General features: G+C 54.2%; 2 protein-coding genes across 2 annotated transcripts; one reads left to right on the top strand and one right to left on the bottom strand.

Annotated features, from left to right (window-relative positions):
- Positions 1-4,173, bottom strand: LMH87_004400 (uncharacterized protein; the record flags this gene model as incomplete). Its single annotated transcript, XM_056195611.1, has 3 exons — positions 1-3,083; positions 3,137-4,058; positions 4,135-4,173. 3 exons carry the CDS (start codon positions 4,171-4,173, stop codon positions 1-3), a joined length of 4,044 nt encoding a protein of 1,347 aa, XP_056049222.1.
- Positions 4,174-6,108: 1,935 nt separating this feature from the next.
- LMH87_004399 (uncharacterized protein) lies at positions 6,109-19,218 on the top strand (the record flags this gene model as incomplete). Its single annotated transcript, XM_056195610.1, has 2 exons — positions 6,109-9,149; positions 9,222-19,218. 2 exons carry the CDS (start codon positions 6,109-6,111, stop codon positions 19,216-19,218), a joined length of 13,038 nt encoding a protein of 4,345 aa, XP_056049221.1.
- Positions 19,219-19,366: the final 148 nt, after the last annotated feature.

The following is a 19,366-nucleotide window of genomic DNA, read 5'->3' as shown; positions in this document are numbered from 1 at the left end:
TCAGTTGAGTGTCTGATGCATAACATCTTGGCGGTACTTTTCGCATCGCGCCAGAAGCTCGCTGTGTGTTCCCGCGTCAAGAATCTCGCCATGATCTATGACAAAGATCTTGTCCGCCTTCATGATTGTGCGTAGTCTATGGGCAATCGTCACAACCGTGACGCGTCTTCTTCCTTGGTCGTCGGGCTTCATGACATCTTCCAGAGTCTGCTCAAAGAGGCGCTCGCTCTCCGTGTCCATGGCACTGCTCGGCTCGTCTAGCAACAAGAGGCGCGGGTTGCGAATAAGCGCGCGGGCAATGCAGAGTCTTTGCTTCTGGCCGCCAGAGAAGACCTGAGAGCCTGATGGACCGCAAGGGGTCTCGTATTTCAAGGGAAGGTCGTTGACCACATCATGGATATTGGCCATTCGGGCAGCGCGCTCGATGTCGGCTGCGGTTGCATCTCGTCCGTTGCGGCTGCCGATGTTAATGTTGAAGGTGAGAGTACCCGAGAAGAGAGTGGGATTCTGGGGCACGAGGGCCATGTCATCCCATACCGGCAAAGGTTCTTGGTCATCTTCTCCGTCATACTGCATGGGGTCCTCGTCGGCTGTGCCCTCGTGACGTCGGCCAATATCAAAACCATCCAGCGACACCTTGCCTGTTGTCGACTTGTATAATCCTCCAATTAAAGACAGAATTGTCGACTTGCCAGCACCACTGGTGCCGACAAAAGCCGCAAACGATCCTGCGGGAATGTCCAATGACAGATCCCGCACAATCATATGATCCGGACTCTTTGGGTACGAGAAGCAGACATTCTCGAGACTGACGGCGACTCCCTCGCGGGGACCGCTGGGACCAGAGTGAGGGGTAAGACTCTTTTCGCTGTCGACCTGCGGCTGCAACGGCTGAGCTTTAAGACGATCGACCTTGCCATCGGGGCAAATGAGGGCAAATACGCGACGCGCAGCCACAACCGCCTTGGTGACGTCCGGACTCAAACTGAACAGCTGCCCACTGGTTTGCGCAGCAGATAGTAGAGAGACCATACTGATGAAGAAGGCAGTCTGCGAAATGTCGCCGCGGGCGATGAGGCGACCACCCCACCAAAAGGCCAGGGCTTTGACCAGGCTGCCGATGCTGAAGGCGCCAGCGAGCCACAGGTTGCCAAACGCGATGGACTGAAGCGTGGCCTTGTAGGGACCTCTGAGAGACCGCTGAAACGTGTGTAAAACCTCCTCTTGTAGAGAAAAGGCAGACACAGTCTTGATCTGGGTGACCGACTCGGTCGCCGTGGACACCGAGTCGCGGAACGCCTTGGCATGACGGGCTGCGAAGCGCGCCTGGAGACGAAGCCGAAGGAAACCAGACATGAAGATGAGAGGCACGCAGGCCGTCAGGACCAGCGAAATCTTCCATGCCACCACGTTGCCCAGGATGATGCCGCCGAGCAGCGTCACGAGCACAGAGACAGAGACACCCAGGATGGTGCCCGTCAGCCCGCTCATGGCCGTGGCGTCGGCGGTGAAGTAGCCGATGAGGGCGCCGTGCGTCCGGCCCCCGCCCTCGTGCCACTCGAGGTCGCGGCGGAGCAGGGCGCGCAGCGTGTAACGGCGGATGTTGTTGACCAGCCGGTCGGAGACGTAGCCGAAGCTGGCCGCCGAGAGCGAGTTGGCAATGAACTCGGCAATGGCGAGGACGAAGAAGAGCAGACCAAACAGAGCGGCGCCGTCGCGGACCTTGCCCGGCGCGCGGCAGTAGGAGAGGTTCTCCACGGCGTTGCCGAAGATGACGGCCTCGCCGGCGTGGGCGCCGCCGACGACGATGGAGGCGCAGAGGCCGACGAGGGCGGCGACACGGTGTCGGACACCTTCGATCTTCATGATTCCGAAGAAGATGGAGATTGTGCTCATGTTTGCCTCGGGCTTTGCGACCTGCTTCTCTTCGGTAGGTGTTGGTTCTGCATCGACTGTCTTGTCGGCGGCCATCTTGTCGGGCTCTCCCTCGCTGACGAGGGGCAACTTTTCGAGAATCTTTTCAGACTTGGCAGGTTCAATGGCATCTGAGCTACGTCTCTCATCTTCATCCGTGGCGGTCATGGCTTGAGACTGGACCATGGACGCAAATGTGCCACCAGAGTTTATGAGGGTTGAGTAGTTGCCAGAATCGAGAATCACACCTCCGGGCCCCAGGACGACAATGTTATCAGCTCGCTTCACCGTGCTCAGACGATGGGCCACGCAGATGATGGTCCTCTCGCCCGGCAGGTTGTGGATGGAGTCCATGATCTGAGCTTCGGTGCTTGAATCCAGTGCAGCGGTAGCCTCGTCCAGGATCAGAATAGAAGGCATGAGAATCAGAGCACGAGCAAGCGCCACACGCTGCTTCTGCCCACCGCTCAGCCGGCCACCGCCCGCGCCGACGTTTGTGGCCAGCCCATGGTCGAGCTCGACGACAAAGTTGTCCAAACCGGCTCGGGTGGCTGCGACGCGGATCATGGACAAGAGCTCGCGAAGCTTCGGCGAGTGCGCCACGAGCGTGTCCAGGTCACCGCCTTCCACAACTCTGTCTGCGAGCTCTGCAATGTCGCCGTCGACGACTAGTCGCTGCAGCGGCTCATGCTCTGGCTCCGAGGAACCAATCAGTCCATGCGCGATATTCTCCATGATGGAGCGATCAAACAGAACCACCTCCTGCTCGACGTAGCCCATGTGGCTGCGGAGAGATCGCAGCTGCAGGTCGCGCATGTCGTGCCCGTCAATCAGGACCTGGCCTTGCTCGGGGTCGTAGAAGCGCTGGATCAGCGCCGCAATGGTGGACTTGCCGCAGCCGGAGCCGCCGACGATGCCTGTCATCTTGCCGGCGGGGATGACCAGGTTGAAGTTGTCGTGTACTTTTGCTTCGGGACGGCTCGGGTAGCTAAAGTCGACGTTGCGGAACTCAACTTCGCCTTCGATCTTGCTCAGGACCTGGCCGTCGGCAGCCTTGGAGGAATCGATTTGAGGCTTGCGATGGACCGTGTCGAGAATCTTGTCTGCTGCGCCGGATGCCGAGGCGAAAATGGTGGCAAAAGGGGCAATTTGGCTGATGATATATGATGCTGTTCTAGTTAGTAATAATGGTCAACTTCTGCCAAGTCACAATACGGCTTACCATCAATCAGACTCATCATGACCGTGTAGACAGCTCCCAAAGTCACGCCAGACCCGGTCTCAATCGTATCGGCAACTTGTCTTCCACCCTGCGAAATTGCCAGAGCATTGGAAGAAAAGGCAATAAAGTAAAGCAAGCCAACCTGAATCGCGGCCGTCAGCAGCTTGCCCACGCCCGGTCTCCTTGCCGCCACCAGCTGGCTCTCAAAGATGCGCTGAATCCTGCCGCTGGCGCGAAAGGCCTTGATGAGCTTCATGTTGGCAATTGACTCGGAGGCCAGCGCAATGGCCGGTGCCAGGGTCGAGTTGACCTGCCCCGTGTACTTTTTCGTGAAGCGGCCGCCGAAGTACGCCATAAGCAAAAAGGCCGGTACGACGCTCGCCAGCATGCCCGTCAGGGGCGCGTCGATGGTGAAGCCCACAATGTAGGCGGTGCAAAAGTACGAGATGCTCTGGATGACGATGCCGACCTTTTCAGACACGCCGGATTGGATGGTGGAGAGGTCGCCGTCCAGACGGGCGGCGACCTCGCCCGCGGGGCACGTCTCGAAAAAGGCCACCTCCTGCCGCAGGAGGGACTGGAGATAGGCGTACCGAAGTCGGCGCACGAGGCGCTCGCCAAAGATGGTCCAGGCGCCGGTGGCGACGTAAATCAGGATAAAGTTGGCAATGGCAATGTAGACGGTGAGGAGGACCTTGTCGGAGATGGCGCTCTCTTGGGAGTTGACGGGCTTCTGCTCGCTGGCGGCGCACGAGGCGCTGTTGAGCTGGTCGACCAACTGACCGAAGATCAGGGACATGATGGGGAACGGGACGCCGGCAGCCATGGACGCCAAAACGCCAAAGGCAAGCAGCACATAGTCCAAGGGCTTGGGATTGACCGAAACCAGCAGTCGAAGGTAACCGAAAGCCGACTGCGATCGCTGCGGAGGGAACCGTATCAGCATCGTGATTGCTGAGTTGCTAGCACATCCTGCGAGCATTCGATTGTTGACTTACCTTTTTGACAGCCATCTTGTCTTCTGCTGGGCCGCCCATCTTTGTCGATGTGTTGCGTAGAAAGGCAACGGTGCTGAAGTCAACAAGCAACGAAAGACTGTCGCGCAGGTTGATGCAAGGTATGCAATGAAGGATCAGCGCCTTCAAGGCCTTATTTTTAGCAGAGTGACGGCAGCCTGTCGGAGTCCGAAGTGGTGGCCCGGAGACTCGTGGTCCGTTGATCTGGTTTTAGTTACCGGTTGGGGCTGCCGCTTCTAGCAAGGATTGCCTGCGTGCATTTTTCTTTTTCTTTTGTGCTATCCTTTCCCCGCTCTGCTCAGCTTGTTGGAGCCTCGTGTGGGTTGTGCGTATTACTGGTAATTACAGTTGCTCGGCATTTGTGAGCTTAAATGGCTGCTTAATTAGCAGGGGTACGTTAGTTGCGGTCGGCCGTGAGTCCACGTCCGCTCCCGGGCGCTGCCTTGCCCTGGCGGCCGCTTTTTATGAAGCGGATCTGATAAAATTCGCATCTGATAAACAACGCATCAGCTGATGAGACAGGAAAAGAAGCCAGATCCACCGTGCAACCTTTGCGCCAAGGCCCCCCCCGGCTTGATGAGGGCTTTTCTCTCTCCCTTCCCAGCTGCCAGCTCTTCTCGCAGATTCTCGGGCGGGGCAATTGTACCCGGCAGTTGCGTCTCTAGTGCTTGTTGTGGCTCTGTAAATGGATCTGATAAGCTAGAGCATCAAGGAACGGAATGTATGCATGCGCTGACGAGTGCGGATCAGTTGCTGAAAAAAACTCTTCACACCCTAGGCTCTTGGCGTCAAGGTCCCCAAACTAGCTCCGAGTATGCCTCCACTTGGTGTGAGGACAAGGAAAGGCGCCGAGACGATGCGATGGCGAAAGCAAGGCTGCTTATAAGAGGTGTGCACACAGAGAGCTGTTAGATACTATGAGTAGAGAAGAGGCCCCCAAAAGTAATCAATCAGGCTGCTTCCGCTCGAAGCGAATCACGAAATTTCACTCCAACGTCCGACAAAGGCCGTTATTAAACAGCCATGCATCAGCCAAACGCCACTCGATTCGCCGCTTTGCATCCTTTCCGCCATTTGGAGCGAGAGCCGTTGAGCGGAAGCGATGATGCTCACTACTACACCATCTCCGGCAACCTGGACCTGAAACAGCAGAGCAGAGACCAAATACTACGTCTTTTTGCCGCTTTCGTACTGAACCAGGTCGGCGACGACGAGGTATCCTTCGACTTTGTCGCCTGCGATGCGGGGAACATTCAGCATTCTGGCAGCATAGGGGCCAGCCGTGTAGCAAACGACTTGACCTTGACGACAACTTCACAAGAAAGTCAATCTGATTTCGGAATAATTCTGCTTCAAGATGGCAGTGGAAATGGCTCAGAATACTTTCCTGACAGGCCGTTTCTGGTCGTCGCCAGTGAAACGAGCTACTCACTGCGGCTTTCTCTCGATATCGTCCCTGAACCTTTTTTGCAGCCTTTTTGCGCTTCGTTTCTGTCCATGATGGGATGGCCAGAGAACCCTTCACTTTTACCGGGTACAGATGTCCAGACCTCGGCCTTCGCAGGCACATCCGTCATCAATCACCCTCCGTTGATGACCCCCCCTGACTTTGAAAGCCAGCTTGGGCTACCAAGGTCGCTCTCACAAAGTAATTCAGCTTTGCTTCATACCGCTTTTCTGGCAAGAGCTAGAGAGAATCCTGAAAAAATTGCCGTCGACTTCTTAGACCCCGCTGGGCGGGCTGAACTCACCTACAGAGAGCTTGATCACCTGTCGTCGATTCTGGCTGAGCAAATCCTACAGAAAGTCGGAATCAATACGGATCCAGACGGAAAAATAATAATAGTTGCTTTGAATACATCGGTCGAATTGTACATGGCCTGGCTAGGTATTCTTAAAGCACGGTGCGTGGTGGCGCCTGTTCCGACCGATTGCCCTCCCGAGCTATTGCAGCACATGACGGAGGTTACCGGTTCCAAAGTTGTGCTTGGCTCTACCGAGACTCTGGAAGCGTTTCAAAACTCAATGAAATCTTGCACCGGATTTACCTTCATTGATGTAGCGACCATCACTGACCAAAAGTTCGACGCCGCACCACCGCGGCTTTTGCCGTCCGTCGAGATATCTAAAGATGATGTTGCCTACATTCTCTTCACAAGTGGCTCCACGGGAAAGCCCAAAGGTGTCCAAATTACGCATGACGCAGCAATATGCTCCGTCGCGGCACAGATCGCAGTCGCATCGCACTCATTCGAATCAGGGCCATCCAACACCCGCTGGTTCCAGATGGTAGCCCCAGCGTTTGACATGTCTGTCACAGAGGTCTTTGCGACCTTGTCCCTCGGAGGTACATTGTGCTCGTGCGACAGAAATATGATGTTGACAGATGCAGAGTCAGCAATCAATGAGCTGAATGCGAACGTCACCTTGACTACACCGAGTTTGGCTTCTCTGCTGCGACCTGAAAGGGTTCCTAGCCTTCGCGCGATATGGACCGGTGGCGAGATGCTGAGGAAAGAGATTGCCACCAACTTTGCTTTTGACGGTGATCGAGTCATCGAAAACGGCAACACATATTCAATCAACGGCTACGGGCCGACCGAGACCACCATCTTCTGCACGATGGATCCCAAGGTATCAGTCAAGACCCGAGTGGCGCTTATCGGCCCGCCACTGCCAACATGTTCACTAGTCATTCTGGACCTGGCCGAGGCAAAGACAGTCATGCCCATGGGTTTCGCGGGTGAGATAGCCATGGGCGGACCGCATCTGAGCATAGGATATCTCAAGGACCCCCAAAAGACTGCCGCCGCTTTTATTGAACTTGAACCTTTCGGTAAGCTGTACCGAACGGGCGATAAAGGAAGAGTCATCGTCGGCCCAGATGGTACCCCTCAGGTGGAATTCCTGGCACGGTTATCCTCTGATCAGGTCAAGATTTCGGGTAAGCGCGTCGAGCTCGGAGAAATCGAAGACGGCTTGAAGAACCCTCTCGTCGCTGTTGCCGTGGTGGCGTTGAAGACTGGAGGTCCGGATGAGAAACAAACTCAATTGGTTGCCGTCGTCTCTCCCACCGGTACTCACAGCGACAAGGAAATAATCGAAAGTTGCAAAGAAAGAGCGCAAAACGTATTGCAGCCACACATGCGCCCGACACTATACTACATGATCGACAAACTGCCTCGCTTACCCAGTGACAAGACGGATCGAAAGACCCTCAGCCGACTTTGCGCATCGCCAGAGAGCTCAGGAATGAGACTAATCAGCGACGATAGCGCGCAAAGTTCAGCACTGGATGAAGACACGGCTCCGCTGTCGAGCATTGTCATTGACGCCGTCTCCAGAGTCTCTGTCCTGGGAAAGGACAACATTACATCTGGAACTACCCTGTTGTCCCTTGGCATCGATAGTCTGCGTTCTGTGAGGCTTCTTCAAATCTTCCGAGAATCTGGCATTGAGGGACTACAGGTCACCGACATACTCACCTCCCGCAACCTCGGCGACCTCAACGTCAAAGCTGAACGACGGCTGGGACAGCCCGCGGCGGCATCTGAAAGCTTAAACGCAGTAAACACTCTCGTCGAGAATTTTGAACAACGGCACAGAGCCCAATGCATTGAGTCTTTGGGATACGACAACCAAAGTGTGGTGTCTGTCCTGCCGGCAACCACCTCTCAGGCCGTCACTTTAGCCTCCTACCTCCTCACTGCCGATGTGGACGGAGCGTCAGCAGTTCCGGGTCTGAAAGCTTACATTCAGCACACTGTCTTCTATGTGAAGCCGGATTTGATTGCTCAAGATGTCATTGATGCTTGGGTCCGTGTCTTGTCTCGATACGATGTTATGCGGACAGTCTTTGTCCCCGTTGACGACGATCTTACGCCATTTGCGCAATGCATCTTGTCGCCTGAACATGATGCAGCTATAGTCAAACCTCACCTGTACTATGTAGATGGCGAGGACGACATCCAAAATTCTATTACAACGGCCCAAGATGCGGCTAACAAGGCCATTACGCTGCAAGAACCGCCTCGACGTCTGTCAGTCCTTCAAACGCCAAGCCGAGCAATCGTCATATTCAGCATTCTACACTCTATCTTTGATGGTGGCTCAGAAGCTGTGCTTTGGGAGGACGTCGAGAGGGAATGCCTCGGTCAACCAGTAACGGAGAGGACTGGGATTTCCACCGCGGTCGGTCGACATTTTTCCCAAGATAGGGAAGGGGCATACAAGTACTGGGCGTCGTACATGGATGGCCTCACCTCACCACCTTTTCCATGTCTTCGAAGCACCATTCCTGGAAGTGCAGAGCTTGGCTGTGGTGGTTTCAGCTTCGTCTCCGAATTACTGCTGAGCACTGTGACGAGTAAAGCTGCGGCTTTGCAGGTGTCGCCTCTGTCAGTTTTTCAGGCAGCTTGGGCATACGTGTTGCTCACCTATACTGGTGAACGTGATATTGCATTTGGCAATGTTGTCTCGGATCGCTTCACCGACGACCTGGCCAACTGTTCTGCCCCAGTCCTCACAGTTCACCCCGTCCGAGTGTCCATGGACGATGCCAACAAGAAGAAAAATATTGACGTCTTCTTGGAAGCAACAAAGCAAAATGCGGCTGGTCTTTCGCACCTTCACACACCCATCACAGGAGCGCGATACGACACTACGCTTGCTCTCCAGATGTACCTCAACACGGGCAAAGGCGCAAGCTTATACGACAAGGTCGAGCATCCTGGCATGCAAAATGATCAGGCCGTCATGATTGAGGTCTACCCACATGCATCTGGTGTATTAGAGTTCAGAACAACCTACCAGTATGCGCTGCTCGACAATGCGACAGCCTGCTCGATGCTGCAGGATCTTGCAACGGTCACTGAGAACATCATTTCAAATCCCGAAAGTCTATTTTTGGATCCCACCATTGGTAGCCCACAGCAAATTGTTGACGTCCGCCCGCAAGTAAAAGAGCAAGCGCACCTTGGCAGACAACTCTTGCACGAGTGCGTTGCCGACAAAGCCCGCCAGTCACCCTCGTCGACGGCGCTTGTATTTTATGACGACTTGGCCGCCAGCGGTCCCAAAGTTCAACTCACATACGCAGAGTTAGATACAAGGTCCGACATTGTCTCGTCGTTTTTGTCAAGTCGCTTGGGGAAGCATGGCGGCAAATATGTCGTTCCAATTTGTATGGAGAAATGCCCGGAGCTGTACATTGCCATCTTGGGTGTCTTGAAGGCCGGCGCTTCGTGGTGTCCCATTGATCCAAGCTACCCTGCCTTGCGCCAACGCCTGCTTATCGAGAAGGCAAACACGGAAACTATCCTTGCAAGCGAAGCCACAACTTCACAGTTGTCTGGTATGCTTCAGGCCCCATTCGAGGCCGTCAACGTCGCGGATCTGATCGCGCGGGGTAATCAATCCAACGGGCATCCGTCTGAGCTCCAAGCTTCCTCCACTTTAAGCGCGCGTCCAATTTCGGAGTCAGACATTGCCTATGTTATTTTCACGAGCGGCACGACGGGTACACCAAAGGGTGTACCGATCTCACACAAGGCAGCAAGCGTATCCATCGACTCATTCATCGAGCGCATCAACGCCGGCATCGAATTGACTGGTGATGATGTTCAATACCTGCAATTCGCACAGTACACGTTTGATGTATTTGTCAGAGATGTTTTTGCGGCGTGGAAGCTCGGCGGGACACTTGTTTCTGCTTCTCGAGACATCCTTCTTGGGTCGTTCACTGCATTGGCCAATAAAGTACATGCGACGCATGCGTCAATGACGCCGACCTTTGCAAGCACTTTGGAGCCTGAGGACTTGAATACCTTGCGAGTGGTAACCATGGGAGGCGAGAAATTACCCCAGTCTCTCGCCGACAGGTGGTTGACGTGTGTGTCCCTTTGCAATGTGTATGGGCCGGCAGAAACGGCGATTAATTCTACCATCAACAATTTGCAACCCAACTCGCGAAGCGGGAACATCGGTACGGCCCTTCCAGCCGTCGATGCGTGTGTCATGGTGTCTGGATACCCGGTGATGAGACACGGCCTTGGAGAGCTGGTCATTGCCGGTGCACAGCTTTCACCTGGGTACTGGGACAGCGAGAACGGCAACGACAAGAAATTCAGATGGAACGAGTTCTTGAAGTGTCGTGTATATCATACCGGAGATTATGTTCGCCAACTCCTCGATGGAACTTTTGACTTTGTTGGAAGAAAAGATGACCTGGTCAAGATTCGGGGCATGCGTGTCGAGATGGGCGAGATTTCGACTGTGTGTTCCGCGGCCCACGAGTCTGTTGTTCACGCAGAAGTAATACTCACTCAGCTTCCTAGCTCGACAGGCGACGTTCTGGTCTGCTTCATTGACTGCGGAAAGCAAGACTCTTCGCAAAATGAAACCTCCTATATACTAGAGACGGAAGAGGCCCAAAGCATAGCACAATCGGTCAAGAGACATGCCAGGACTCAGCTTCCACAACATATGATTCCAGATATCTTTATCCCATTGAGAACGATACCGCGTAATCAATCCGCTAAAGTCAATCGCAAACAGTTACTCACGATCCTTGCCACCGAGTGGTCAGCGGAGCCAACATCGCAGGCGGATGCTGAAGAGGTGGATTCCGAATGGTACAGCCAACACCAGCCCATCCTCGACTCGATTCGAAGCGTCGCCAAGATCTTTTCATCTTCTCTATCAAAAACAACAACGCTTGCTGAGATTGGCGTTGATTCAATCGGGGCAATCAGGCTGAGCTCAAAGTTGAAGAATGTCGGGCACACCATCTCTGCAGTTCAAGTGTTGGACAGTGCAACGATTGATGATTTGATCGGCCACCTGTCTGTCAAGAGCCAGCCCAACCAAGACTGGGAACCATTCTTCAATGAACAACTAGAAAGTTGGAGGCCGCTCGTCGCGAATTACTTAGACAAGGACCCGAGTCAACTTTATACGCTTCCGACTACCGTCTTCCAAGACGGAATGCTAGTAGAGACGCTTAAGAGCCCTACCCTCTATTGGGGTAGCTTCGCCTGGAATGTTCCTCCTACCGCTGATATTGAGCAAGTTCGCGCAGCCTGGGAGCGCGTTTGCAAGTCCCACGACATTTTAAGACTAAGTCTTCTTCCCACAGCGCTCCTGGAGCAGCAAGAGCATGCAAAGCGCCCTGAGTCGTCGACCATGTTTCTCCAGGTAATTCACAACGAAGTTGCAGTAAGCTGGGAAGAATCAACTGCAGAGTTCGATGATTTGCAGCTATCGATCAAAGCGATCCGGGACAAATTCGCAGCTGCGCAGCACAACAAGACCTTTTCTTCTCCCCTTTGGCAGGTTAATATTCTTTCACACCAGGATCGCAAAGTGATGGTTTTAACAATTCATCATTCTCTGTACGATGGAGATATGATAAACCATCTAATGAACGACGTTGCCGCCGCGTACACCTCCGGCAAGGCCCTTGGCGAACGCTGTCAGGCGGCAGAGGCGCTTAGCAGGCTGATATTGCGAACTGACAAGTCGGCTGCCGCAAAATTTTGGCACGACTGTCTGGGCCCCTTTGCGCAGCCAGAAGATCTCGACGACGCCGAGTCCAGCAGTGTGGAAGCAGCTCCGAAGCAGATCCGGCATCGTACCACTGAAATGAAATCGACGAATCTGACCTCCAAGCTCGCTGCATTGGCGCGACGATTAGGAGCAACATCCCTAGGCCCTCTCTTCCGTGTTGCCTTTGGATCTATGCTTGTCGAGCACCGCGAGTCTGAGAGCGTCCTATTCGGTGAAGTGCGTTCTGAGAGGCTGATGAATTCGCGCCTCGTAGATGCCATGGCTCCATTGTCGGCAACATATCCCGTTCCATTTAAACCTGGCGGCAGCCTGAAGGAGTTGGTCCTGAAACAACAGAGCCTGGTAATGGAAGGCATCCGACATGGGCCTCCCGAGTCTACTCAAGTGCGCAAGACTCTGCGTAGAGGTCAAAAAGAGGCTCTCTACCCAGCCATCTTCGTCCTACATCCCCACAACCAAGATGGCCGCGGTAGCTCTGCACCCTGGCGCGAAATCAAAGATGTCTTGGATCCTGTGGTGGACCACGAATTCGCTCTCAATGTGTTCGAGAACGGCGATGACACCATCACCCTTTCCCTGTCTGTCGATGAGACGCTGATGACCTCGGACCTACAGAAGCTTTTCCTGCAGCAGCTCGACGCATTGGTCATTGCCTTTGAAGCCGCCACCCCGGATACAAGCTTGAACCAGCTCACAGAGCAATTTCCTTCCAGTCTCCTTTCGATTTGCTCTTCAAAGGTCGTGGCTCAGTACCCACCCATTGTTGGGCCCGTATCCTACGTTGAGACATGGGCTAAGCAGCATCCAGACTGGAAGGCGGTCGAGGTCGCTACGCACTTCTTGGACGATGGCAGAATTCTCACCGAGTTCTGGAACTACGAGCAATTCAACCAGGTTGCTAACCAAATCGCAAATCTCATCATCAGCTTCGACATTGCCGGTCGAGCTGTCGGCGTCTCTCTGGATCGTTCTCTGATCGCGTTCGCCGTAATCATTGGCATCCTGAAATCCGGGTGCACATATGTTCCTATCGAAATGTCACTGCCTGCGGATCGCAAGTCGTTCCTGCTCAAAGACAGCAGCGCCGCCCTGGCGTTCGTCTGTGACGACACTTTCGACGAAGTGGAACTGCCGGTGGACACGCTTCTGCTCGACGTAAAAGACAAATCCTTCCTGGAAGATGTGGCTACTAGAGACACTTCAAACATTCCCGATACTCACCCGGCAGATCGCGATGCTTACCTGCTATACACATCTGGCTCCACAGGTGCCCCAAAGGGCGTTCGAGTCAGCAGGCAGAACTTGAGCTCCTTCAGCAGCTCATGGGGAGAGTTTATCGGCGATGTGTGCCCCAAGTCTCTGGAGCTTGGAGGTGTTGGTAAATTCCTCAATTTGGCCAGCAGGGCGTTTGATGTCCACATCGGAGAGATGTTTCTAGCGTGGCGGTTCGGCCTCTGCGCGGTCACTGGCGAACGCTTGTCAATGCTTGATGATCTTCCGCGAACATTGAAGGAGCTGAACGTGACGCATACGGGCATCGTTCCGTCTCTTTTAGATCAAACTGGCTTGCTTCCTGAGGACACTCCGCATCTTGTCTATCTCGCGGTCGGAGGAGAAAAGATGACACCCAAGACGCAACAGATCTGGGCGTCGTCGGCAAACGTTTCTCTGGTGAATGCCTACGGACCAACAGAAGTCACGGTCGGTTGCACTGCGGCGCTCATTTTACCAAACTCCGACACCCGCTGTATTGGTAATCCTTTGGGCGATAGTGTCGCTCATGTCCTGGTTCCTGGAGCAGATACTCATGTCAAAAAGGGCATGGCGGGCGAGCTTGTTTTCGAAGGAAGCTTGGTGGCCAACGGATACTTGAACCGGCCCGAAGCCAAGGGGTTCTGTGAGATCAATGGCAAGAGAATGTACAGGACTGGCGATATTGTGCGAATGGATGCTGACAACTCGATTCTTTTCCTCGGGCGGAAGGACGAACAAGTCAAGGTCCGTGGACAGAGATTGGAGCTTGGCGAGGTATCGGAAGTTGTGCGCTCCTTATCTTCGACAGAAAGCGATGTCGTCACGCTTCTTCTCAAGCACCCCGGCACTTCCAAACAGTTTCTGGTGTCCTTTTTGGCCCCTCTTGGGGCTCCTCAAAGTGAAAAGCTTCAGTGGGCCCAAGAGAATCGACAGGACAGCCTCCAAGAGGCTTGTAGTCAGACGCTGCCAGCCTACATGGTCCCCGACTTTATCATTCCCGTGACGATGATCCCTCTGAGGGACACTTCGGCAAAGACAGACGCCAAAACTCTGGAGCAATTATTCCGCTCTATTTCACTCGGTGAGCTGTTTGGAGATACTTCCGCAGAAACAGACACCGAAAGACAACTGCCATCGAGAGACTTGACTCTGGCGGAAAGGGACATGTTATCGGTAATTGAAAGTGTCGTGCCGCGTGACGAGGGCCGTCCCGTTGGGCCAGCAAGCACTTTGTTCCAGCTTGGGTTTGACAGTGTTTCCGCAGTCAAGCTTTCATTCACTTTCAGAAGACTTGGATACAACCTACCCGTGGCTCGGCTGCTACAGAACCCGACCGTCGAGGACTTGTGCCGCATGAGCTACGAAGCAAAGTCTGCTCACGGTGACGCACCAATCAGCTCCAAGACAATAAATGAGCATTTCGGAGACCTTGAAAGACGAGCCAGGAAGCTTTTACAAATTCAGGGTATAACGCACATCGAGTCAGTCCGACCGTGCATGCCGCTACAAGAGATACTCGTGGCGCATACAATGACCCACGAGTCTGAAGCTGAGAATGAGTATGTGTCTCATATGGTATTTGAGCTGGGGCCGAGGATATCGATTGAAAGCGTCAAGGCGGCGTGGATTCCCGTTATTAGGAACAATGAGTTACTCCGAACTTGCTTCTCCAGACTAGGAGACGACATTGTTCAGCTCGTTCTCGAAGACGAATATTCTGAACCTCGCTGGAAACATATCTCGGGACGCCCAGGCGAGTTGGAAGCTCAACTAAACTCTTCCAAGAAAGATTTGGCGAACGACATTGTGGCCAACATCGACAAGCTACCTCCCCTCAGGTTTACTACGGCCATTAACGATGCCGAATCTACAGACAGGTCACCTCTTTTCATGCTCTCGATCCATCATTCGCTGTATGATGGAGCTTCTATCAAGTTGATCTTTGAAGACTTTGAGGCAGCTTACAAGGGCCAAGACTTGGTACAGAGACCATCTGTTTTGCCTTTATTGAAACATATCGCAGCCCAGCAGCACAACCACGGCGATGCCAGAAAGTACTGGACAGACTTGTTCCGCGAGTACCATCCTAGCACGGATTCGACGGTTCCAAAATCCAGGAGAAGTGCGACAAAAACTTTGAGCGCAAGTCTGGGCGGCCTAGAAGGACTGTGCTCCCAAATCAATACTACGTTGTCAGCTGTCAACCAAGGAGCATTCGGGTACGTGTTGTCACAGAAACTGCAGCGTGACGATTTGGTCTACGGCGTTGTCCTCTCGGGACGATCTGTTGAAGTAGAAGGCATCGAGTCAATGGCCGCACCTTGCATCTCGACAATCCCTCAACGACTTCATCTGGGCGCAGATGGAAAGACGCTATCTGAACTGGTCAAGACAACTCAAGACAGGCTGTACACGTCCATGGGATACCAATATACATCTCTGCGATCTTTGCAACGGTGGCTGGGGATTTCGGGCTCGCTGTTCTCCAGTTTGTTTTCCTTTACGAGAACCGGGCCTCCCGGGAATGCAGTCGATGACGAACCGAGAGTCCTTCAACAGGTTGAAGGCGAAATGTTCCTCGACTTTGAGTTGGCCCTTGAGTGCGAGGCAGACTCGGCTACTGACACGGTAACTTTGCGGGCAAGCTCGACCATGTTTGAGACGGCCGAGGAATTGACGAGCTTGCTTGACGAAATGCAGAGCATTGTGTCAGACCTTTTACACGGCCAAGACAAGCTTATCAAGGTATCGGAGAATAGTCTGAAGAAGAAGGTTGAAACCCAGCCTGAAGATCACCATTGGTCGCCGATAGAGGAGCAGCTTCGAGATATTGTTGCGGAATTCTCGGATTGTACCCCAATCGAGATTAGCAGGACGGCGCCACTCATCAAGTACGATATTGATTCGATTACGACCATTCGATTCTCAAAGATGCTCCGCCAAACTGGGTTCCAAGTTTCCGGTGCCGACGTGCTCAGGAATCCAAGCATAGCCAAGCTAGCGGCGCATATTGAACACAAGCATAACACGAGTGGCGCAGCTTCTGGACTGGCCACTCAAGGGTCGGTCGGCAAGTCTGTCGATACTCCCATCGAGAAATACTGGTCCAAAGATATGATTTCTGGCTCTACAACAGAATCACTGAATGATGTCGTTGCCGTATACCCGTTGACACCACTCCAAGCCGGCATGGTTACAGCCACTGTCATGATGGACCCGTCGCTGTATTCCCACCACCATGTGGTTGAGCTGCCACAAGGCATCGACAACGCCAAAGCGAAAGCAGCGTGGTTCAGCCTCGTCGCCAAACACGACATTCTGAGAACTTCCTTCCACGAGACCAAAGGGCCACGTGCGCAGCTTGTCGGCGCAGTGCATCAGAACCCAGTCCCGAATTGGAGCGAAGTTGAAGTTGCAGATTCTGTACAAGCAGCCATTGACAACGTGACTGGGCGCACGAGATTCGTCAATATTGCATCGTTCGAGAGACCTCCCGTTGGCGCAACAGTCGTTCGTGGCCCGCAACACGCCGTGCTCGTTGTTTCTCTGCATCACGCTACCTATGACGGAGTCTCAATTGGCTTCATTTTTAACGACCTCTGGGCGCTCATGCACGACTCCGACGTCCCCGAGCGCAAGCCGTTTTATGAGTTCGCAACGGCGATACAAGCGGCAGCGTCGGAATCCGCATCGTTCTGGGTCGACAGCCTGGCGGGCTATCATGGCGTGGCAGCTTCCGAGCCAAGCCAAAATAAAATTACTGCCCGCACTGTCGAGCTGACTCAGGACGTGTCTCTGTTGGAGAAATGGTGTGCTGAGGAAGGGGTGACCGTCCAGACTATCTGCCAATTGGCGGTCGGCAAGGCCATCGGCGCGCACACCAAGTCCAGAGATGTTGTCATGGGTCAAGTTCATGCTGCGAGACTTGTCCTGCCGGGCGCAGATGAGGTGGCTGGCCCGATGCTCAACACAGTGCCTCTGAGAATCTGTTTGAAGGAAGGGTCATTCAGCAACAGCCGCTACTTGCGTGACTTGCAAGCGTTGCAGAATGATGCCTTGGAGCATGTGCATGCCTCGCTGTCCGATATTCAACAGCTGTGGAGACAGACTGATGCTCACAACGAGCAGCTATTCGAAGTTCTTTTCGTCTTCCGAAGAGGCGAGGACTCGGAGGAGCCGAAATGGCCTGCATCACCTGAGCAGCCTGAAGGAGAGCAGAAGGCTCTTCCTCCGTCCCAATACGACTTGGTTGTTGAGATTCACCAGAACGGGGATGACACTCTCCAGCTCCAAGTCTACTCCAAGCTCTCAGAAGAAATCACGGATGATGTAGTACGGCTACTTGTCGAAAGCTACGAGAGTGTCCAAAAGCGCGCTGATGAACGCGCCATTGCTTCTCCGGGTCTACTCGCCGAACTGCCAGCACCTGGGCTTGCAACGGCGAACGAGGCGACACCTGCTGCGTACAATTTGGACGCCACCGAACGCTACCTGAGCTCTCTGATCAAAATACTGTCGGAGACCACAGACAACTCGTCTGAGAAGATGGATGCGCACACCAGCATCTTCTCCCTCGGTGTCGACTCCATCGTGGCGATCCGTGTGGCTGGCGCGTGCAGGCGAGCCCAGATTCCACTGACAACCATGGACATTCTGCGCAATGCAAAGCTAGGCAAGCTTTGCGAAGTGGCCCTTGCGAAAGCAACCAGGCAGGACTCGGCGCGCGAAACGCCAGCTGGCGCCGAGGTCACAGTCTCGTCGGTCGACCGAGAGATCAGACAGCAAGCCCTCTCCAAGCTAGGCAAAAAACCCGAGGATGTGCAAGACGTATTGCCGGTACTGGCTGGTCAAGAATTCCACTTGGCGCTCTGGCTGCGCTCTGGAAAGACATTGTATGAACCAACATGGGTTTTCAGGACGACAAGCGAACTGCAAGTGGACCGCCTACGGAGCGCTTGGGTGTCTCTCATACAAAGAAACGATTCCCTGCGGACCTGCTTTGCTCAAGTCAAGCCTACAGTCGCCGTCCAGGTCATCTTGAGACCGAACGCCGCACAGGCAGCTGAGTCCTTCACGGTGCTGCAGGTGCCAGAGTCCAGCGACCTGGAGACCTTTGTCAAGGCGGAGATTTCAAAGCTTTACCGGCGTCCGTCGTCGCTGTACGACCCCCCTGTTCACCTTTGTCTTGTTCGCGGAGGCGCTCGCGGCGATGCTGTGCTCATGAGGATGCACCATACCGTGTACGACGCCTGGAGCGTTGGCATTCTCGTCGACGATCTGACCCGTCTCTACCGGGGCGATGCGCAAGAAGCGCAGCCCGCGGCCTTGTCCTTTTCCAAGTTCGTTGAAACCACATTGAAAGATCTCCGAGCCAACAACGAGCAAGAATTCTGGAAGAAAGCCCTGCAAGGCTGCGAACCTACCGTCTTGGAGCCGCGCACCGCGATCAAAGAGGATGCGCCTCGCCAAAGGAGGCCATTTGTCGTGTTTGACTGCGACGAGACCAGCAAAGCCGCTCTCGAGGCTGCGGCTCGCGCATACGGAGTCACTGTGCAGTGTCTGATTGTCGTCGCCTTTGGACGAATGCTGGCAGATACCACGAACGCGCGCTGCTCTCCGGTATTTGGCTACTACACGGCCGGACGATCGTCTGAGATGGATGGCATGGACCGTCTGGCTAGTCCCACCGTCAATATGCTGCCGATCGGCGTACCCGAGAACCTCATCAAGGAGCACGAGTCCGACAAAACGAGCGCCACAAGGGAAGCCCTACAGGGCATGCAAGAAAAGATGCACGCTCGCTCGGGCTACGAGCAAAGCCGTCTGCGGGACGTGATGGAGTGGGCAGCGACGGCGACGGCCACCCAAGCCGCCGCCGCCGCCGGCTCACGTCTTTTCAACACGCACTTGAACATTCTCTGGAATGACGAAATTATGCTTAAGTCATCCGGCGCGTCGCAGGGCGATGCAATCCTGCAGCCATGGCCTCTGGGCGTGCCGTCAGACTATGCTTCCGTGGAGCCCTTGACTGCGCAGAGTTCGGTCGAGGGACTCGACACATCCGTGGTCACGACCGAAGCGGTATACGCCGATGTTGGCGTCAGCCCAGAGACTGGCAACGTGGCTGTTGGCATTGGCGGTCACGCGAGCTTGCGTGATGTGGAGGGGCTCAAGGACATGGCGGGCATCTTTGCAAAGCGCTTGGCAGAACTGGTTGAGAGGAGCAGCAGAGAGATGGAAGTTTAAGAAATTGGGTTGGAATGAAGCCAACCAAAAAAAAAAAAAAAAAAACGCAAAATGACTAGTCAAGAGGACCCAAAGATAGAACAAAAAGGAGAAAGACGGAGAGAAAGGGAGGAGTGCGATACATGTTACATTGTGTTTTGTTAGATTA

The sequence above is a fragment of the Akanthomyces muscarius genome, chromosome 2 (assembly GCF_028009165.1).
Source record: "Akanthomyces muscarius strain Ve6 chromosome 2, whole genome shotgun sequence".
NCBI classification, from domain to species: domain Eukaryota; kingdom Fungi; phylum Ascomycota; class Sordariomycetes; order Hypocreales; family Cordycipitaceae; genus Akanthomyces; species Akanthomyces muscarius.
This window is presented reverse-complemented; position numbering and strand designations above follow the sequence as displayed.